At 37.4% G+C, this 23,678-nt stretch overlaps 1 protein-coding gene across 1 annotated transcript in view; it reads left to right on the top strand.

The window, feature by feature from the left end:
• LOC105355263 (matrix metalloproteinase-17) overlaps positions 1–23,678 on the top strand; it is a 119,862-nt gene that overhangs the window by 18,196 nt on the left and 77,988 nt on the right. The window contains exons 2-3 of the mRNA XM_023960393.1: positions 21,823–21,955; positions 22,090–22,225. Coding sequence (XP_023816161.1) covers positions 21,823–21,955; positions 22,090–22,225 — 269 coding nt within the window. The remainder of the gene's footprint in view (positions 1–21,822; positions 21,956–22,089; positions 22,226–23,678) is intronic.

The following is a 23,678-nucleotide window of genomic DNA, read 5'->3' as shown; positions in this document are numbered from 1 at the left end:
AAGAGGTAGTCACATGAAACGGTCTTCCAACAGTCTTGAAGGAGTTCCCAGAGATGCTTAGCACTTGTTGGCCCTTTTGCCTTTACTCTGCGGTCCAGCTCACCCCAAACCATCTCCATTGGGTACAGGTCTGGTCACTGTGGAGGCCAGGTCATCTGGTGCAGCACCCCATCACTCTCCTTCTTGGTCAAATAGCCCTGGGAACCAGTCATGTAGAGTCCATCGGTTCACCTTTTCTGCGTCACACAAAGACACGGTGGTTGGAACCAAAAATCTTAAATTTGGACTTATCAGACCAAAGCACAGATTTCCACTGGTCTAATGTCCATTCCTTGTGTTCTTTAGCCAGAACAAGTCTCTTCTACTTGTTGCCTTACTTTAGCAGTGGTTTCCTAGCAGATATTCTACCATGAAGGCCTGATTCACACAGTCTCCTTTTAACAGTTGTAGAGATGTTTCTGCTGCTAGAACTCTGTGTGCCATTGACCTGCTCTCTAATCTGAGCTGCTGTTAAACTGTGATTTCTGAGGCTGGTGACTCGGATGAATTTATCCACCGCAGCAGAGGTGACTCTTGGTCTTCCTGTCCTGGGGCGGTCCGCATGTGAGCCAGTTTCTTTGTAGCGCTTGATGGTTTTTGTGACGACTATGAAGAACCTACAATATGACATATTTTCAGTAGTTTCACACTTTTTTGTTATGTATATAATTCCACATGTGTTAATTCACAGTTTTGATGCCTTAAGTGTGAATCTATCATGAACATAAAGAAAACTCTTTAAATGAGAATGCGTGTCCAAACTTTTGGTCTGTGCTATATATATATATATATATATATATATATATATATATATATATATATATATATATATATATATATATATATATTGTGTGTGTATATGTAAAGATTGTTGAAACAGTTCATTAAAATAGGACACTCAAATTCTACAATCACGTATTAGGGCCACCATAATAAAATATGAGTTAAAGAGTTGATATTTTACCCAAATGAAGTTGTAATTTTATAGCCTATCATAGCAGCATTGATGGATTTAGTCGGCGCATAACGTGGCTGGGGGCTTTTGCAATAAATGTTATTTTCGAAAAAGTATGGCTCTAGTTTACTTCCGTCAATTACAACTATTTTCTCATAAATTTACGACCTAATTCTCGTAAACTAAAAAATTTTCCTCATTATTTTATGACTTTATTTTAAAATATATAATCATTTTTTTTATTTTTTTATGTTGGCCCTAATACTTTGTTGTAAGATTTACTGTGTTTAAAAAAAAAAAAGAAAAAAAAAGTGGGGACGTGTATTTTAGTCATTTGATTTTTTTTTAAAAACAGCATTTTTTTGTTCTCTGCTAAAAATCCTTTTGTCAAAATTAAATTTTATTAATATGTAAAATTAAGTTTATTTCTGCAGATTTTTGTTTTAAAGACATAAAGATTGACCTTTTTGCAAGAGAAACTATGATAAACTTTGTTAGCTCGTGAGTTACTACTGACTCGTAAAATAACATGAAATCCAGCATTAACACAACTTAAACTTAGTATCACCAAAGAAAAATATCCACTGAGTGTAACTCAAAAAATATGACTAAGTTCAAAGCAAAGTTGATATTCAATTAACTTCTCTTAAAGTTTAAATTGAACTGTTTTACATAATTTACTTCAGATTTTAGCTCAGAAATACTTTATGGATTGCCAAAGGGAAATCATGAATTTAATTTAAATTAAACTTCTGACCAGACTTCATATTTTTAATGTATTCTTTTTTTAATCATTTAGACCCAATCCCGACTTGTTTACAAAGCTGGAATAAACTCTTTCTTTAAACCATTTCGTGTGCACTACTTGCAATTATATAACTATTTAAGAACTGAGACCCTGCTTAGACTGAAGCTCAGAAATATAAACATAGTAAAAAATACTATATATAAAATGCTAGTTTAGCCTTTTATAATCAAAATATGTAATATCTGAAGGGACAAATCATCACATTTGAAGAAAATATTCCAACTCACATGAATGGTAATTTGAGATCAACAGTTAGTTTTCATCATGCTGACGTTTCTGCAGCTGTGTCCTTAGCATGTTTGGAAACTGACAGAGGACACCAAGGTGGGTTTATAACACAAAAAGCTCCAATTTTGATTCAGCCACAGTTAGATTCTGTCATTCTGTGTAAAACTTCTGACTCCTATGAGGATCCAGTATGAGATGGCTGCTTGGGATGCCACAATTCTCACTTTAACCCTATGTTACACCATTGAACCAAATCATGGGGAAAGTGAATCATTGCATCTCTACTGCATAGTTTGCATACTTTTACGTTGAAAGTCTTAAACATATGTGTTACACCTGGCTTAGTATAGCCAACTGAAAGGGTGATCTTCATTATTACTTGTTTTTGGCAAATTAAAAAATGATTTTTTAAAATTTTATTTAGAGTTTGTTAATATTGTGTAACACAATAGTCATATATCTAACCAGGTCAAAACCATGACCAATAAGTTGAGGTTTGCCTTTGTTGGATCCCTAACTATATTTTTATTTAGTTCATCTGTTTAACAAATATGTTCAACTGTTGGATATGCATTACGTGCTGCTGGAGGCCTGGTTTTGGACATATGAGCCCATTTTCCCTGGTGACTGCAGGTTGGTCATTCTTGGCTTAGTCTCTGGAATCAGAGGAGGGAATATGCTCAGGATTCCCAGGCAGTGGCATGTAGTCTGGAGCCAGAGGACCTTCTGGGTGGTTTGTGTCTTACGCTGGACTCTGCATCAATAAATCACCAATTGATCTTTAACAGTGGTGTTTGTATTATAAGTACCTATGTGATGCCTGAGATTATTCCTCTACTTCATTAGAGCTGTGATAGTAATAACTGAGTCTTGCACATCATGTAATCTTTTGTACAGCTTAAAATAAGCCTCCCATAAAAGTATACATCTGTATATACATATTTTCTTTCTTGCAAAATTTAACCTTGAAGTCAGATTTACACAAATGTAAGAAAGTACAGAATTAAGTGTAAATCTCATTCATCATTCAGACTGAACGTCCAACCCAATTTGTCATATTTCTACCACTCAGCCCACTTTTTAATCTTTTATTTCTTTTATCTGTTTGGCAAATGAAGCTAAAAGATCCGCTTATTTCTGTAGAATTAGATCGACTGTCACGACTTCAGAATATTCTTGGGCGCTTTTCTATCAGGCACACCTCAGGAAGCTTAGGAGTTTTTTGGTGTCATACTTTGAGTACAGTTTCTCTTAGGATAAGCGGTTGATGTAAAACAAGAAACAGATTTTAAAAAAAAAGGATGTTATCAGTCCATCTGCTGCAAAACATATGGATATTCTGACAAACGTCAGTTAAAAGAAATGTTGTCATTAAAGTGCATGATTGGAAGCTGAGGACACCTTGATGTAGAGCATTTCAATCTGTGTGATATGGATTATTGGCCACTGAAATATTCTTTTAGGAAGATCAGTTTTGTAGATTAAAATGTTTATAGTCAAAGCTTTCCAATTAAAAATCCTTCTTAGAGCTTTTTCATTTATTAATTTATTTTTATCTGCATTCAAAAATGTATTTCCCTGTCTGTGGATCTTGGTGGAGTTGTTGGGTCATGAATTAAAGTTTGGAACAGCAGGTCATAACAAAGTCTCTTGTTATGAAGCAAAACTCTTTGGTATGTGATGCACCAGGATTAGCTTTCTAAGCATTTACCTGGTGAACTTTGTAAGTACATCTGCTGTACTGCTTAAACACTGGAGTTTATTGGATATATCACACTGCTCCAAATGGGTATTATTGGCTGTAAATAATTATATATTGGTATTAAACTATTACCAGGCAGTTAGGATGATGGAAAATGGGTGCAGAATATGAACTTGAAATGCCAGAGTAAAAATGAGAGGGCAAAGTTCCTGTGGGACTTCCAGATCCAGACTAACAGGATGGAATGGCGAACCAACCAGACATTGTAGTGGTGGGTAAAGAACAGAGGAAAGCCATCGGGGTGGATGTGGCAGTGCCAAGCGATAGGAACGTCAGGAAGAAGGAACATGAGAAACTGGAGAAATACCAGGGACTCAGAGAAGAACTGGAGAAAGGTAAAGGTGACAGTGTTGCCTGCGGAGCACTTGGGGCAGTGACCCCCAAACTGGAGGAGTGGCTACAACAGATACCTGGAAAGACCTCAATAAATATGTATATATATACACTGAAGATAAACACAGAAACATAACTTCACATGAAATTGGAAAATTTCATGTATGAAGACAAACCTTACAAACATTGAAAGTTTAGCATATTCTTTTAAATATGTGATTAAATGATCCTGTTTGTATGGTTATAATGTAGTATTTAATTGTTATTCTCAATTCAGTGGTGGAACTCATTATTGAAGAAGTGTGTAACAAAAGTGATGTGAAGAATCTCCTGGTACTTTAAAATCCTCCTTTCAAAGCTTTTTATTTTTAACCTTAAGTTTGACTGCTGAAAGCCAACGCACATCAACCTTTTAAAATTCCAAGAGGTGGAAAATAGATCTGACCTCATTCTTGTGGCGTTAAGGAACAGTGTAAACACTATAATGGAGTGTGCAACATTGCGACCCTTGGAGAGTCAGCGAGGTCGCGGGGTTAAATGTCTCCTAGTGACTCATTTCCTGTCAGGAGGGCGAAGATGCAGGGACTCCGCAGCTGTTCGTCAGGGTTAAAACAGAGAGCTATTGTGAGCCGGCAGAGATTACATGCACTGATGCAAAACTGACTCAGTTTGACACGTGACACCCTAACCGGATATTTTCTGTCACAGACATTCCTCTTTTATGTCTAATGGTGGCCAAATTTGAAAGCCATCTGTCATTTGGACAGATTAGAACAAGGATTGGGGTGATTTATCCTGATGAGGGCTAATTTGTAGTGATCACACACACAAAAAAAGCTGTTTTTAACCTCATGCACATGCATAAATTAGTACCCAGTTCTGGTTACGTTGTTTATTGTAACCCTTGCAAATGTCACAGCAGTGTCTGTGCTGAGCCCAATTTGTTGGATATCGATAGAAAATTTACTGACACAGTAACCGGTCAGCATCCGTTTTAAGTACAGGGTAGGAAAATGTCAGCGCGGAGGTCAAGAGGGATTAGTTGGTTTTGAAGCTGTTGTTGCTATGGAAAGATAATGGCAAAGAATTTTTCTTGGAAATCGGCTGTTTGGAAAGAGGTTGTGGTCGAACCAAAGGCGCCATGGTCATTATTCAGTTTGTTCCAGCTGATATCCTATATGCAGAAGATGTGACACAAATCTAACATGAGTAAAACCAACTTCATGAGTAGATTTTTCAGATTGATTCTGCTGTGGTCTGGAGTTATTTCTCCCACCATATAACATCCAACGGAGGAAGAATCGGTTGAGCAATGACTCCACGCTGGATTTTCTTTTGGCACAAAATAAATAATAGAGATAAATGACAATAATCCAGTGGCAGTCAAAACAAAAAAAGGGTTTGGTTTTTTTCTCTAATTCATCATTGACGAGGTGCCTTCAGCTAAAGCAAATGAGAAATGACTGAATGCTTGTGATCCTGGTTCTGGCTGGAAAATGCCCCACAGCCTCCTTGTGTCCACACCAAGCTGCCTGATTTTGGAAACAGTTTTGGACTGGCACACACATCAATTACTGAGTCTCAAGGTTATTGTGGGGAGGTTTTCCTTCCACAGAAAGAAAAAAAGAAGAACCTGAACAAGAAAAGAAGGACAAAATCATTTTTGTTCTCCTTTATTGAGACTGGCAGCAAACTGCACACTAAACTCTGAATGTGGCAAAAGGCTTGGAAAGAGAGATTGATGCTTTGATCCGTTTCTGCTTGTTAAACTGCTGTCCAGTCCCCCTTTCTGTGGTCAGTTTCAATGCTGGACTCACAATTCAGTTGTTCCTGTTAGATACATTTATTTGGAGTCAGTTGGTCTCGCACTTAGATGATGCTTTTGATCCAAATCCAGCAAAAGAAATGCTCGGTCAAAGCACATATAGGATATATAGGGTTGGATCTAAGAAAAAAAGTATTCTGCATCCTGTGTGGCACTAAGGCTACATTTTGGAATGTCACAAACTTTTTCAATGCTTTTATTTTCCAACTAATGCTTTAACTTTTACAGAAAAACTGTTTTTAGCATTGATGGCTGCTAGAAACCATCTGAATCTTCAAGTTTATGAAAAAACAGAAATATTGTCTTATAAACAATGTTTCCATGCAGCCTTTTTCTAAAAATCATGGCTTAAAACAGATTATAAATAAACCAATTATTTTTATTTTGAGCAATCAAATATAGTCACTTCGTCTTATTTTTATTGTTAATAAATGATATTTGTACCAAACAACAGGGGCGGAGCTACTGGGGGGGGCAGTTGCCCCCACTCTACCCCCAAACTTTGAGCCAATTTTTGTATCAATATCTTTGTTCATCAATACAAGCTTCTTTAAGGATTGCAAAATTCATAATTAAAATAAAAACAACATTACATGTCATTAAATTAACATAATATGTTGCCACCCTTTCACTGCGGCATCTGATATTTTCTATTCCGGGATTCTGATCCACTTTTTGCTTTCATGCAAGTCACAAGGCACACCACGAACCGAAAAGGTGAAAAAAATGGGTAAGACTTTACAATAATGGCCCCTTTGTTAAAGCTATTTAATGCATAATGAAGCATTAATTAACTATAAGGGAGACTCTATTTTCTGTATTGACAATATAAAGTCATTTGATCAAATAAATGGAAAGAAAAAAGTATCTTATGATCTTTCATATATCTACTCACTCATTCAGAAACCTGGTCTTATTTGAAAAAACACAGAGCTGATATCCTGGGGATGGTTAATGCTTTTTAGACCAATTAGATAAAATTGACCACTTGACCATCTCTCAAGGTAAACTGGTTAAAAAACACTGTTCTAGTCTAATGGGCCAAAATTTTCTCATTTCTGCTGTATAAAAAGCAGATTTCCCATAAAGGGGAAAGAAGTTTTTTTTTTTTAATATAACTTTATTTTTATTAGTTTCCGTTACATGAACACAAATCAAAAACCAGCATCACAAAAATAAAAAGGTCAATTCTAGGTGCTTCATAAATCTGTTATACAGTGTCCATTTTTTTAAACTTTTGGTGTGATTGTGCCTCATGTAGTTTCAGTCTGTATGTCATTATTTCCATTGAGTATATGTTGTTGATTGTTGTGTCCATTGCTCCTTTGAAAGGATCTCCTTAGTGCCCTAGTTCCTGGTTAACGTTTTTTTGGCGGCTACTGACATAACTTTAAATAAGTATTTGTCACTTTGGTGGATTGAGTTTCCAGAGAACATGAACAGATAAAACAGTTCTAGTAACAACGGAATTGTGTATCCCAGCACTTTGCATGTGAGATCCCCCATCATCTTTCGAAAACCTGTTACATTCTGACATTTCCAAAATACATGTGAATGGTCAACATTTATTTCTCCACATCCACGCCAACAGCTCTGATTTGTATTTAACTGTTTGTTCCTCAGTTTAGGCGTTATGCAAAATCTTATAAGGTTCTTCCAGGCAAACTCTCTCCATGTTCGGGATCCAGTGGTGGCATGGTGGTGTCTCCACATGTCTAACCAATCCTGTTCAGTTATCTTTATTTTTAGTTCTCTTTCCCAGTTATCTTTTACTTTTAAAGTTGTATTTTTGTCATACTCCATTAAAGATTTATATAGCGTACTAATCAATTTAGTATTGCTGTCTTTAAACGCCTTTGTTATTGTTTGAACTATCCCGCCCTCATCCCCAGAGGAGTCGCTCTTTATTGCTTTCTTATAGTAGTTTCTCATTTGTAAGTATCTAAAAAAAATCCTGTTTTTCAAGGTGATTGCTTAGACAAGTTCTCAAAACTCTCCAGCTGTCCATCCTTTTCTAACAAGCACTATGCTGTTATTCCTTTTGTAGTCCAATATTTATAAGTGTTATCATATTCTGCTGGTTTAAACTGCATATCATATGCTACCCACTTTATTTTTTCTTGCATTATTTAAGATTTTGGATTTTTGAAGTAGTTTGAACCATATATTTAGTGTATGATTTGTTATGGGATCTAAATGCCTTTTCTTTGTTTCATATAACTCTTTTTCTCCAATAATGTTTTGAATGGGTTCTTGTAATGTTTCACATTCAATATTTTTCCATTTTCCAGTATAATGGGGGTTACACCAACAGCATAAGTACCGTAATTGTGAGGCGATGTAGTATTCTCTCAGCTTTAGTAATGCCATACCTCCTTTGTTCTTTTGAAGCTGGAGGGTGCCATATTTTATTCTGGATCTTTTATTGTCCTAAATGAATCTGGTTATTGTCTTATCCCACCTTACAAATTGGGTGTCAACGATCTGTGCTGGTATAGCTAGAAATAAAAATAAAAACCGAGGCAAAATGTTCATTTTCACTATTTCGATTCTAGAGCTGAAATCTAGTGGAAGTGTTGACCATCTTTCCTTTTCTTGTACTTCTGAATAATTTTTAATGTTTATATTTTGAATGTCAAGTGTCATTTCCACACCTAGGTATTTAATACTTTTCATTTTCCAGTTGAATTTAAAGTTGTTTCTAATATATTCAGAGGGAACATAGTTAAATTTTAGAGACTGATCTTTTGAAATATTTATTTTATATCCCGATACATTTTCAAATGTTCTCAATAGTTTCATAAAATGTGGAATTATGGATTCTGGTTGTTCAGGGTAAGCTATAAAGTCATCAGCAAACAATCCTATATTATGTTCAACGCCATTCATTGAGACTCCTTTAATTTCAGGTTTTTCACGAATTGCCTGTGCCAGAGGCGCGATAAAGAGGGCAAATAGAGTCGGGAAGAGCCTGCAACCCTGCCTTGTTGATCTTTCCAATTTAAATGTTTCTGTTAAATTACCATTTATTTTAATTCCAGCTGTTGGTTGTGAATATATTGTTTTTATTATTGTTGTTATTATTTGTTATTGTTGTTATTAAATCCCATTTTTTCTAACACTAGGAATAAAAATGTCCAATTAACGCAGTCAAAAGCTTTTTCAGCGTCTATACTTAGAGAACTGTACTTTTATGTTCTCTTTGGGCTCTTTCAGTTAAATGCAAGGTTCTCCTAATGTTATCGTGTGTCTGGCGACTTTTTATGAATCCCGTATGGTCCTCATCAATAAAGTCAGGTAGAAATGTGTTTATCCTGTTACAGATTATGGATGTATAGATTTTGTAATCAATATTTAGTACTGAAATAGGTTTATACTTAGCGAACGACTGCTTGTTTTTCCCTGATTTTAAAAGCACTGAAATAATTGCTTCGGACCATGAAATAGGCATTTTATTCTTTTGTAGGGTCCAGTTTAGAGATCTGTGTAATATTGGAGTCAGCTCATTTATAAATATTTTATACCATTCGGCTGGGAACCCGTCACTGCCTGGGGATTTGTTGTTTTTCAAAGAGCTTATGGTTTTTAATATTTCCTCTTTAGTAATTTCCGTTGTGAGTACTTTATTTTGATTTAATCCAATAAATGGCAGATTTATATTTTTCAGAAAGTTTTTTTTATCTTTATCACAGGCTGAAGGAGGTTGGGAATATAGTTTTTTATAGTAGTTAGTGAATATTCTTTCAATTTCCTCCGGATTATTTGTTACTTTATTGGTCTCGGGATCAATGACTTCGTACATTGTATTTAGCATTTGTTGTTTTTTAATTCTTTTGGCTAGTAATTGTGTTGATTTAGGCCCTACTTCCTGATAGCTTTGTTAGAAATAAATCAGCTTGTTTTTCTATTTCTTCTTCTAACATTTGGTTGATTTGATTTTTAATATTTATTAATTTACTTAAATTCATTTGTTGATATATTTCTGTTGTATTTCTATGTATGAGCTGCTGTTCAAGTTCTTTTAATTTTACTCAGTATTCTTTATATCTTTTTAATTCTCTTTTTCCGCAACCATGCTGTTTTCGCTATTAGTTTTCCCCTAATTACTGTTTTAAGAGTATCCCATAGCACTGTAGGGTCTACCGCTCCATTGTCATTGTCATCAATATTTGTTTTATGTCAGTTTTTATGTCCTTTATAATTGCTTCATTAGTCAAAATCCCAACATTCAGTCTCCATGTTCTTTGCTTGTTTCTATTTGACATATTTATTTTCATGTGCAGAATATTGTGGTCAGACACATCCCCACATTCAATTTTACACTCTTTAATGCTTCTAATATCAGATTTAGAAACAAAGAAATAATCTATTCGTGAATGTATTTTGTGACTTGTGGAGTTATGTGTATAATCTTTCTTACAGGGATTTAAGCTTCTCCACACATCAATTAATCCCTATTCTTCAATGGATAATTTAACAAATTTGGCAATAGTCTTTTTATGTTTGTGTATACTAGTTGTGTGTAATTTAAAGTTTAAGGCTACATTGAAATCTCCTCTGCAGATTAGAATCCCCTTAGCTTCTACAGCAATTACATTAAACAGGGATTTAAAAAACAGTTTATCGCTTTCAGGTGGGGCATATACATTTACTGCGTCTCCCATTCATCCTTTAACAACGACGTTCTGCCCATCCTTCCCCTTTATCACTTTGTCAGTCTCAAATTGAGTTTTGTTTGATATCAGAAGAGCGACTGCTCGTTTGCGACTTTGTCTGTATTACCTGTAATATGTATTTCTGAATCCTAGTTTTTTAAGTTTCTCATGTTCCTGATCATGCAAATGGGTTTCTTGCAACAGAGCTAATTGTATATTTTCTTTTTTTAATTTTTGCGAGGCAATAGTCAAACTACACATTTACTAAAGCCTTCATTTCCATGCACCTAGATAATGACCAACTAAAAAACAAATAAAAAAACTGTACAACCTGAACGTAAAAAAGAACTGTGACTTCCACATGGAACAAAGTTCAGTCTCCCCTCTGTTGTCCCTGTTGGTGGGTGGGCAGGGTGTCCTCATTCCAGATGGGGGTCTGCCTCTAGACACAAGTCTAGTATTGTCCAACGTTCCTTCCTCCTCAGTCTGTGAGCTCTGTCTTGGCCTTTTTGTTTAAAATCGGCTCTATTTGTAGTGTCCTTCTGGTTATTTCCTCTGGTATTCCTGAAGCCTCTTGTGCACGCCGCGCTGTTCCTCCGATACGCTGCCATCCCTCTGCTGCTAGGGTCCGGTCCGGTCCGGTCCCCTGCTGCTGTCGCTGCTTGGTGTGTTAACATCAATTCCTCTCTTCTTTAAGTCCTGTGCAGCTTCCACCGCGTTGTTGTAACTTTGGACGCCCTCTTTCCAATGAATCCTCAGCCTGGTGTACGGGGTTTGAAACCGGATTCCCCGCTCCTTTTTAAATGTCCGAGTATGAGCGCCTTTTTTGTACTGATTCTGCTGGGTAGTCGTGGTCAAACTGGATTAGCTGGTTGTCCACTTTTGTTTTATTCTCCCAGGCTTTCTTCAGGATCATTTCTTTATTTTCAAAACTCAGAAAATTGACCACTATATGCCTCGGGCACTCGCCTGCTTTGGGTTTCATCGGGGGGGTTCTTTGTGCGCGTTGTATCTGAAGATCAAAGTCTGCCGGTATGAGAAGCTCTCTTTTAAACAACTCGTTCAGATAAATTGTAACTGAACCCCCTTTGACTTCTTCTGGTAAACCGAAGATTCTGATTTTGTTTCTCCGGGCTCTGGCTTCAGATTCCGTAACTTTGTCTTGCAGAAGTTGCATCAGTTTTTTCATTGTTTTTAGCTCACCGTTAGCCTCCATGTTGCACGCCTCCAAAGTTGCGATGCGTGTCTGGGCTTCAGCTAGGTCTGCTTTTTGACTTTCCAGCGAGTTGTGGTGCTCTTTGAACTGTCGGTCCATATCTTGCCTGAGGGAAAATATTTCCTGTTTCAGTTTGTTCTTTGCCCCTCGCAGCTCTGTCCAAGTCATGGATCTGAGCACTAATTTTTGCTAGCCCGTCTAGCATTAGCTTTGTGTCGCTGTGGCCTCGCTGGTTTTTGTTAACTTCGCTGGCCGCTTCTTCCATCTCGTGCTAGCTGTTTCCTGGTTCGGTCAGTTCGTTCCCTTCTTTTTTTGCTCTTCAGCTTTTCCGCAGCGTGTTTCCTCCACTCATATCTAATTCTCCGTTTGTTTTTTCGAGTTTGTGGAGTTTTTAGTGAACCGAGTGCAGGAGCTTCAGACTGAGTGTGTCTCCTCTATGCCGTCATACCGGAAGTCTCAGGAAAAAATGTTTTATCGTTAAAGGTGGACATTCTGTCATTTGTCTTAGTTTTGCTGGAGACCTACTGGCAAAAAAAAACAAGTTTCTTTTTCCTTCCAGGCTTCAGATTCACTCTAGATTTAACCTATAAAACTTGGATTGCATTTTTCGTTGCACATATACACAATATTTCTTCCATAAAGTCTTTTACAAATCTTTTTTTTTTTTAATTCCTCTACTTGTAAGCGTAACAGATGTCCTACTGTTTCGCAGGGTTCAACAAGCCATGAACTCTGAGCTTGCATCAACCAATGTCTGTCACACATTTGACTTCATGTTCTGTTTAAGCACAGCCTCTTCTTTGACATGATTAAGGAGCCCTGCTCCATGAACACATGTCTCACTTTGTTTTCTGTCACTTTGTTAAAGAAGGTTAAAGCTCTTCATGTGAAAGAAGTTACCAATTCTATCAGGCCGTTTACAGGACTGGACTCTGGCACTGTTGCAAGGATGTTTAGCCTATTTGGTGCTGGTATATTAGTTTGTAACCTTGTGATATTTTTGGTGCTTAGGAATAGACTAGGATAAAGGGTTTGTGTGTAAAGTCTTTATAAGATTTTTTTAATCGTATATGCATAACATAAAATAATTTTATTGTACAGTCTTTGCTGTATTGCGGTTCAGGTTTTGTTTTTTAACTGTACACTGGTTGTACGTCTTCCATATCCTGATTGGCTGATGACATCGTCAATCAATCTCCTTAGTGTTGCGTCTCCTGTACAGAATTCATGCAGTTTGCTAAATCTATATTGAATCTTGATTGCAATCAGAAGATTGGTTTTATTCTACAAAAGGGTTAGACATTTGTAGAGAGGGGTTTTACAGTCTTAAAACATCTGGGATTCTACTTGGCAGTTTTGACCTATCGCAGATTGTTTTTAAAATGTAAACAATCTGGTAAACAAGGGAACACTGTCGTCAAAAAGCCACATAGATTCCATTCCAATCTCCTTAGCCTTCGCCTAAAGTTATGTTCGCATCGCCCTCTGCAATACGTGTTCAAGTGGCCCCTCAATGAAAAGTCTTGTAAGTGCACATAAACACATGTTTCAAGTGTCTGTGCTCAAAACAATTGCGTTCACGCGTAGCTACAGTAGTTTTTATGACATTTTTGAACAAAACGCACGGCCATTGAACGCATATTGCATGTTAAACCAGGTCAATGTTGCTATGTTGTTATATGAACAACATAAAAGATTTTTCCATTAAGATGTCTTTCAAATGATGCCTTACAGGAGGATGTTGACATTGCAGGTGTTCTGTTATAAGTTTTTAATTTAGTAATAAAAAGTAGGCAGAAAATCCCTGAAGTTTAGTGGATGTTTGGAGGACAAAACATGAACTCCATTCTAAACCATTTCACAATGTCATTGCATCTGTACATCAACCCCTGTTTTGTACGCAGTAGAATTGAAATCATGCACCACTCAGAGGGATCATACAAAGTATATCATACTGCTCTATCCTGAGGGGAAGATTTTAAAGCTTTCTCAAATGCAAATGAGTGAAAGTGTGCACTTTTTTATTACTAACAGAGCCGGAGAAATTTGAAATTTTTCAAAGTGAAAACTATCAAGAGGTCAAACTTTCTTGCAGCCAGATTGACGTTGAGCCTTTGACTGGGAGGTACTAAACAAGCTGCTAAAAAGGAATTATGCAAATCAGCAACATAGCGATTTTAGGGAATAAGAAAACAAATTGTGCTGCCACGGGAGATTTCAAGGAGTTCAGAAGCTGTTTTTAGTTCGACCAAATGCATTTTTATTGACGTATCACCAAAGTCCTGCAACGTTTATGGCCTACAATTTTTCCTTTTATCATTTTTAGACCCCTTTTGCCATATTTTTTAAGTTTGATTTCTTATAAAGAGATATTTATAGTGAACTTATTTGTGATTAAAAAACCCTGTAGGCTGCACACATGCACTATCTTATGAAAAAAAACTGACATAAGTCATTTTAATTGATGCCCCCTCAAACAAACTATATGGAAAAAAGGTTCCAGGCCAAGATGGATAAACTACTATTTTGGAATAACTTCAAAATATACTGGACCTTCTCGTATGTGCAGCAAAATTCTTAAAAAAATGATTATGTCTATGTGCCCTGAAAAACTAATTCCCTGTATAAAAAGAAAATAATTTATAGGGGTAAGGATTTTAAGATCTTCTTTTTCATGGAGTGTGTTGTATTTAAATTGTTCCTACTGGAGTTTTATGGATTTAAGGAAGTCAGTTTGCTTATAGCAGCAGCTAGCAGTGGGTGCAGTTTATTTTTGCTGGAAAACGGGCAGTGCATATTTTGCCTGTAGATTCTGTATCAAAAAGAACAGACAATTAAGCAAAACTCAGCGTTAAGCTAGTTTTGCCACAAAGTTGCCTCTTAAATCAATGAGAGCTTTAACTAGTCAGGATGCAGGTTAATGACTCTTTTAATAATATGGGCGACTGTGGAGCAGTGGGAGGCGGTCGACCCCCTGATCGGAATATTGCGGGTTCGATTCCCGCCTTGCCCGCCCATGTGTTGCCCCACCTTGCCTCTGGTGGAAGGTTGGCGACAGTGTTCGGCAGCAGAGCCACAATCAGTGTGTGAATGTGTGTGTGAATGTATGAATGGCACAGTGACTGTAAAGGGCTTTGGGCCTTTGAGGAAGGTAGAAAAACACTATACAAGTTCAAGCCATTCTTTTTAGTTGCTGTTGCAGACCGATGACACATCTGTTTTTGTGACAAACTAAGCAGTTTAGTTTGGAATTGTTCTTAGTTTTGTTTTGTTTAATTACTCGTACACTTTTGCTTCATAGTGCATCAATAGAATTCTTTTAACCAGAAACTACAATTCATAGCCCAACTTCTTTTTATTGGTCTCTTTATGAATCTTTTAAAGGAATGCAAAAAAGCAACTTATTATTATCAGAAGTTTTGGTATTTCTTCATGTGGTCAGACATATGAAAAGCTTTTTGCATAGATTTTCTTTTAAATTTAAGTGCCTGACTTCCCAAATGATGCACATTTTCATTCAAAGTAGCCAGTCATTTTTGTATGGACGAGGGGGGTCAACTGTGGGCACCCATGTTGCCATAAATGTATATCTCTTTCTGTTACTTCTTTTAATTTGTCACTGCTGCTTGATTGGCCAAGGCTCCCTTTAAATCCAGACAGTCATTATTATATAATAATGGATATCAAGCAGTTCTGCAGAACTGATGCTGCTGCACAGTTATGGCATTATCTTTTTTATGATCTCTTCATTTTTACTTGTCTTGGGTTATTATCTCAGCTTGCTGTTCATAAGTCCCAGCTTGAAACTGAGCTCCCATTAACTGGCAGAACCACAACCACATCACAAGGCAGTCCTGTTGCTTTTATGAAGCAAAAGGCTTTAGTTTCAATAAGATAAAAACAAAAGCCTTGGAGTGGAAAAATAAAGGAAAAGGCAGGTATAACATTTATCAGAGTTTAGAGGAAGTTAAAATCAAACTATGCTGTATAATAGACAACTAATGTTTTTTGTGTGTAAAATTTATGATGGCAGTTTAACGTCAATAAGGAATGTCCCGGATGCTACATCCTGATCAGCGATCGGACATTTATTCTATTATTATTGTGATCATCGCGGTATATTTTCAGGCTTATTATTACAGATAAATGTTATTGTAGAAGTCTGTGCATCATGAAACATGATCCACATGAAACACGAAATACAGACACGTGGCTGAGGCCAGCTCTAGGATGACGTCATGAAATGGGCGGCACCCAAAAGCAGTTAAAGCGGCACTCTCTTTCCCCCCATGCCTCCCTGCTCTCTGGCTCTGGGGGCCTCGTGGCGGCCCTGCTGGCCCTGGCCTGGGTGGCGGGCGTGGTCACCCGGGGGGCGGTTGTTCTCTGCCTGCTGCCGCGTGGCGTTGGGGGCTTCTCGCTGCTGCGGCGGGGGTCTGGGTGTGGGGGTGGCTGGTTGCTCCCCCTCCTTCTTTTCACATTCCATCATCCATTTTAGAAGAACATGAACACTCAACTGAGCACAGGTGTTAGCTCACCTTTGCACTAACAGTTTGGGTGAATGAATGAAATATTTCACACTAGTTGGTTTTAAGGCATAAGTATGCGTGTGTGAACACTATCTGTTTTGTGTACATGTTGACATGTGGACATTTTTGCAGCTAGCAGGTGTGTTGATAACATTAGAGTGTGTGTGTGGACAGGCTCCGCCCTTTTTGTACTACATTTGAACCTTACCGTAAGGATAAACAACCAGTAAACTTGTTGCTTTATGCTGCTTCATTTTCTTATCCCCCCTCCCCTCCTATTATCACCCTCCTAACCCCCCCCCCCCCCCCCTCTCTCTTCTTCCCTTCTTTCCTTTTCCGTCCGGTCCAACACCAAAGATTTTCAAACATGGTTGAAATTAATAAAGTTTGGCTTCAATTACAAAAGGGGTTTATTCAGACATACCTTTAGTTTGTCTGAAGATTAATAACCCCTATTGTTAAAGTAAAATATGTCCAACACAAGAGGCACTCTCTCTCTCATCTGCTTGCCCAGCTGTTGGACAGGACAAGTTAAAAAAAAAAAAAACCCAGACGAAAAAAAAACAAGAAGTGGAACAAATAAATACAAATATAAGTGACATGAGTATGCATGTGTGAACAATATCTGTATTGTGTACATGTTTACATGTTGACATTTTTGCATCTAACAGGTGTGTTTTATAACATTTGAGTGTGTGTGTGGACAGGCCCCGCCCCTTTGAGATTTGTATTCTATCTGTACCTTACCGTAATGATAAACACCCAGTAACTTGTTGCTTTATGCTGCTTCATGGTTTTACCCCCCTCCCCCCTCCTATGATCCCCCCCTTTCTAACATCCCTCTCTCTTCGTCCCTTCTTTCCTTTTCCGTCCGGTTCAACACAAAAGAATTTCAAAAACAATTAAAATGAATTAAGTTTGGCCTGGATTACAAAAGGGGTTTATTCAGACATACCTCTGGTTTGACATAAGATTAATAACCCCTGTTGTAAAAGTAAAATATGTCCAAGACAAGAAGCCTTCAGCTCTCATCTGTCTGCCCAGCTGTTGGACAGGACAAGTAAAAAAAAAACGAAAAAAACAAAACTAGCCTATATCGTATCAGAAGCAACCCAAATTTATAAATGGTTAGATTGATACGATGAAGACGATCATAAAAAAATCATCATCATATTTATGCTACAACAATTTGTAAAGAAAGTCATCATTAATTTAAAACAACCTCTTGGAGATCTGAATCAGATCTGAAGATCCTAAAGCTACAGTTGCCAAACTTTCTCACATGACTAATTATTGCCTATTTTTACTAACTATTTTTGACACTTGCACTACTTTTACTTGATTTTTGAAGCTACTTCATAGAAGTTCACTGTTTAAATGATAAAAGGTACATCAAATACATTTAGGGGACAACCTGGATTTGTTTATTAAATATGTTAATTTTTTTATGTGGTACAGAAGTTCTGGATCAAGACTAGGTAGCAGCAGATACTCGGAATCAGATCGGAGCTAAAAAATAATCTGATTGGTACATCGCTAATGTCAATGAACTAAAACTCTTTTCCAATATGTCCAGTTTTTAGATTTTTTGCTTTCTCTCTACAAAAAGGTAAAGCAAAACAGTTAACCTATTGATTTTTTTCTGAGAGGTTTGAAAAAAGCTTAATTTGGGATGCAACACTGTGCCTAACTGAGTTTCTTAATTAGAAATGAAGAAAAAAAACTCTTTTGGAGAGGATAGATTTTCTGTTAGGATTTCTGTTCATCTCTCACGCTGCAGTTATTTCTTTTATCTTTATTTGAAGTTTGAAAAGAACCATTATTTTGTGGGTTATTAAATGAGTGAGATGCATTTCAATTAGTTGACTTTATTCTTCAGTTCTTGTGTCTCCGCTTGCCCTGTAATAGTTTTATCTCTAAGCTGCCACTGTATCATGAAGGAAAATGGTGTTGTTACTTTTCTCCACTTGTCTTTTTTTTTATGTTCTTATTTTTCACTTTGAAGTTGAAGAGCTTCTGTTTAACTCCAAAAAAACCCAGAATCATCTTAAACATGATTTATATTTGGTATTTTACTAAAATTACTCAATCTTGATTATTGTTATCTATGTGTGTTGAATGTATTGTTCACAAAAGAACACGTTTAAATTAACCAAATTTAATTGTTTTAGTAAATTTATTTTTTAACTTTAAGACAAAATTTAAGTTAATAAAAAAAAAGGTTGGTTTATTTTTTTACATGTTAAATATACACTATTGGTCTAATAGATATAATTCATGTATTAGTTTTTCTGAGTCTGACTTCCCAACTTTTGCTCATGCTTGTCTTAAAAATAATAAAATTATTTTAGGGCATTTTATTTTCTAAGGACCATCAGTTTTGCATGACGATGGAAAAGCTGGCTTTGTGTGTGTGTGTATGTGTGTGTGTGTATGTGTATGTGTATGTGTGTGTGTATGTGTATGTGTATGTGTATGTGTGTGTGTGGGGGGGGCACATATTTTACCTGATGAGGTGTGGTTTTTGGCTGTGAAGGATGTAAAAGAATCCTTTATTTTCCAAAAGGGATGTTTGAACTAAGAAGCAGTGGATGCAGTTTATTATTTCATAGACTCCCCTGTGAAGGTTTTCCCTGTTACTCATACTGTGGAGAAGAAAGGTTTTTCACAAAATACTGAACAGATCATTAAGTTTGTGTTAAATTAATGTGTTTTCTATTTTAAGTTTTTGAAATAGCCACTAGCCTGCTTAAAAAACTAGAAAATCTGTGATGAGTCAGCATTTTTCAAAAATTCAGTAAAAGTTGTTTGCAGAATAAGATGTTGGACATTTAATAATTTATTTTTGATTTTGATTTAAAAAAAAGATGTTGCACATATTAAATGTTGTGCTGAAAATTCAAATAACTACAGGGTCATGTATAATAGGTAAAAAGGGGCTCCTTCTAAAGCTGCAGAAAAATAAATAGCCCTGATTTCTTTCATTCATTCATTCATTCATTCATTCATTCATTCATTCATTCATTCATTCATTCATTCATTCATTCATTCATTCATTCATTCATTCATTCATCTTCTTCCCCCTCATCATCTTTGTCCCTTTCGGGGTCACGGGGCTGCCGGAGCCAATCCCGGCCACTGGTAGGCGAAGGCAGGGGACATCCTGGACAGGTCGCCAGTCTGTCGCAGTAGCCTTGATTTTTTTTTTTTTATATTTATTCAAAAACCTTTCCCTGCCCACCTGTGTTTCCATACATACAGAAGAAGTGTTCCACCTCTTTGTAATTTTCCAATTAATAGTCAGGGTAACCCTTGTGTTATCCTAGGCACTTTAACATTGGGAGTTGGGTCATCTAGACCCACTAGACAGTGCTCTGAACCGTTTTTCTTCAATGATTTGTGATCTTCACTGGTGTCCATGGATTACATGAAATCTTTCCACCTTTATCCACCTTTGTCATGGTAGGGAGAAAACGTCAATGTAAGGGTGGGGTCATAGGATAGCACAAGGGTTAAAAGGTTGAACTGATAACAATCAGTAAGGATCTTTTCCTAGTAAAAGAGGAGATGCAAGAATAAGAAAAATGGTTTCTTTTTATAACCTTTTGAACCAACACAAACTGTGCTGTTGTAAAGGTATGAATGATCAGGGTATGATTGTATTAAATTAGTAACTATACAGTTTCTCTTTTTCAAACTGCATTTTTTCGTCTGCTCCTGGTTCACAAGGATTTGAAGAAATTCTCAGAAATGCAATTTTAAGCTTAATTTTTTTTATAAATTATCAGAAAAATGCCACAAATCATGTTAAAAACACTCAAAATTGTGATTTTCCTCGGATTGGGTCTTCAATCTTAAGCTTGATTGAAAGCAGTAAAATGCCTGGACATAAAAATCCCAAATAAACATGATGCTTTAATCACAAAATACTGACACTGGTCCACCGCTTTAACATGAAGCAATTTACAGAAATTACGTTGTTTCATTTGGTTTTCAAGCAAGCATGAGAGTTTATGATCCATTTTAATTTCAAACGTAGTTTCAACTTTCTCTTCAGCTGACTTTGCTACATTTAATTATTTTGGTGTCATCCAGAAAGGGGAGGACGACGCTTTATGTGCAGCAGAGGACATTCATTACTCAGATTAATTAGCAAACTGAGATATCAAGATTATTAAACTGTCTTTATAAACCAGTCTGCAATGCAACTGCAGCCGTTATACTCAGAGATGGGAAGTAAATGTTACAAATGATCCAACTTCGTGAAATGAGCACTGCAATATTTACTAAAGAATGAACAGTGTGTTCAGCCACACATCACTCCTGTTCAATTACCATCAGATTAATGAAAAGAACCACATTTCTCACTTTTTATTTATTTAATTTTTGCTGAATTCGATTTTGATTAATTTTGGGATTAATTCCAAATACTTTAACACACTTCTGTGATTATTTTGCTGTTTTTTGGCAAGAAACTTCAACGTCTGGGTTTCACGTATCTGTTGATCCATGAAACCAGATTAACTCTTCATTTTTTTCCCTCCTGGGAATTCATTCTCTCTAGCAGTTTGATGTGTTTGCATCCACAGAGGGTCAGTTCAGTTTCGCCTAAACTTCTGATCTCACCAGATGGCTCAGGGGAGCTCGAGGAGGCGAATAATCAGAGAGCAAAATGCTTCACTAAAGCTCAAGTCATTCAGCAAATGGGATTTTGCCGGTGTTGTCAGTACAGGAGGATGGGTCTTGCTATCGATCTCCGTCTCTCACCTTTGATGAGTGCCGATTGAAAAACCTATTTCAAATCTGCATGCTCCTGTTGGCTAACAGATTAAGAGCGTAGAGGAGGAGGAGGAGGCTGCAGGGAAGCGGAAACAAATGAGACGAGGAGGAGGAGGAGGGGGGGGGGACAGAGAAGCAGCATGAGGAAGAAAAGAGCAGCAATCACAATGCAGCTCCTGTGGATCCATCAGTGTGATCATGGATCGCACTCACGGAAATCAAAACGAAAAATGTAGGCATGCTTGTAACTGTTTGTACAGTGTGTTGTCATGACGAACAAACAGAAATGAGACATTTTGATTTAGTTTATATGCTGGTTTGAAGATAGTTAGGTTTTAGTCTAAACAGTAACAGCAGTGAGTCCTGCAGACCACATCAGCTCTCACTGTGTGGAGCTCAAAACAAATCCATGGGCAATAAAAGAAAATGAGAAAAAGAATAAAGAGAAATAAATTGAAGACCATCCCTGTGAGCACCTGAAGCAACGATTGCTGTGGAATCTATATTTGAATAGTGATTTAGGGTTCTTCAGGGGCACATCACCTCAGGAAAGGCCCTATGGAGTTTATATATATGTGCATGGAGAGACAGTAAGCATCATACGAAACATAAACAGGTGTTGGTGCTTTTCAGCAGCTTTAAAGCATTTAGCATGCTTGAAATGAACCCAGCTGACCTCTGCTGTTTTCCTTGCAGGACTGGCTCAGTAAGTTCGGCTACCTCCCGCCGGCTGACCCGGTGACCGGTCAGCTTCAGACCAAAGAGGCCCTGACCAAGGCGATCAAAGCCATGCAGAAGTTTGGAGGACTAAAGGAAACTGGAGTTTTCGGTTTGTGGCTGCATTTGTGGGGAAGAATCGTTGATAGCAGCAGTCATTTTTAAAAGGGATCATCACAAAAACGATGTTTTCATTTGTACAATCTTGCAGGCACACTTCTCATTTAATTTTATTTTTTTCTGTAGACCAAGCCACTCTAGGCCTAATGAAAACACCCAGATGTTCATTGCCAGATGTGCCTCAAGTGGAGGCAACACTCGGGCGCAAAAGAAGAAGTGTGACTCCACAGAACAAATGGAATAAGCGGCATCTCACGTGGAGGTAGGAACCACATCTGCTCTGCTGCTTCATCATCACTCATTTAGAAAAGCACCATGCTGTGGTCATACTTTTTTGATTCAATTTGCCTGGAAAGTGTCTGATAGTTTTTATAATGAAGAGATGGATATCCAGCGTGTGATGTTTTAATTAGTCTGAGAAACTAACTCGCCTGAAAAACTGGCTCACAGCAAAGATGTGGAACCTGCAAGTGTGAAAAAGTGTGGAGTGAGGCAGAAATATACACAGATATACAGAAGCAGACATGACACTGTGACACTGTGTGCTCTGTTAGAACTGTGCTGAGTCTGCACTCAAATACACAGGAACTTTAAGAACTTGTCCTGCTGGGTAACCAAACATTTTCTCCTCAAATCTCTAAAAAACACAGCAAATGGGGTTATTTGTTAAAGTTTTCTAAAGTCTCTAATGATACAGGCAGTTTAACGAACCCAACTATCAAGAGATACCACCCTTGGGGTATCTTTTTTTTTTTTGTATAATGTAGTCTGAGAGCAAGTTCCATGAAATTCAGTCCACCACACTCCATATTAAAAGCTTGAAACTTGAACAAAATGAAATGTTAAACTACAAAACACATTTCCACACTATAAAAGCCTTTTTTTTAAAGCAACAGTGCACCTTATAATCTACAATGTCTTGTATATTAATTAAATCTGGTTGTGCTTATAGATATCAAAGTGATTTTTAGAGGTAAAAAGAGGTCTTTTATTTTTCAAAGTTGCAAATAAGGTTGGATTTTATTGTTAATAAGCTTACATGGCTAAGGGAGCCGAGGGAGGAGCTGTGGTACTGTATGAGGTCGTCTGGAGTGGCAGAGAAGTATGTCAGAGTAGTTCAGGACATGTATGAGAGAAGTATGACGGTGGTGAGATGTGCTGTAGGTCAGACAGAGGAGTTCAAGGTGGAGGTGGGACTACACCAAGGATCAGCTTTGAGTCCTTTTTTGTTTGCTATGCTGATGGACAGGCTGACAGACGAGGTAAGACAGGAATCTCCCTGGACAATGATGTTTGCTGATGACATTGTAATTTGCAGTGAGAGTAGAGAGCAGGTGGAGGAACAGCTAGAGAGGTGGAGGTTTGCTCTGGAAAGAAGAGGCATGAAGGTCAGTCGTAGTAAGACAGAATACATGTGTCTGAACGAGAGGGATCAAGGTAGAAGCGTTAGGTTACAGGGGGCTGAGGTGAAGAAGGTGCAGGAGTTTAAGTACTTGGGGTCAACAGTTCAGTGTGATGGGGAGTGTGGAAAAGAGGTGAAGAGGCGAGTGCAGGCAGGTTGGAGCGGGTGGAGGAAAGTGTCAGGAGTGTTGTGTGACAGAAGAGTGCCAGCAAGACTCAAAGGAAAGGTGTACAAGACAGTGGTGAGACCAGCTCTGCTCTATGGGTTAGAGACGGTAGCAGTGAGACAGAGACATGAGGCTGAGATGGAGGTA

The sequence above is a fragment of the Oryzias latipes genome, chromosome 12 (assembly GCF_002234675.1).
Source record: "Oryzias latipes chromosome 12, ASM223467v1".
NCBI lineage: Eukaryota > Metazoa > Chordata > Actinopteri > Beloniformes > Adrianichthyidae > Oryzias > Oryzias latipes.
This window is presented reverse-complemented; position numbering and strand designations above follow the sequence as displayed.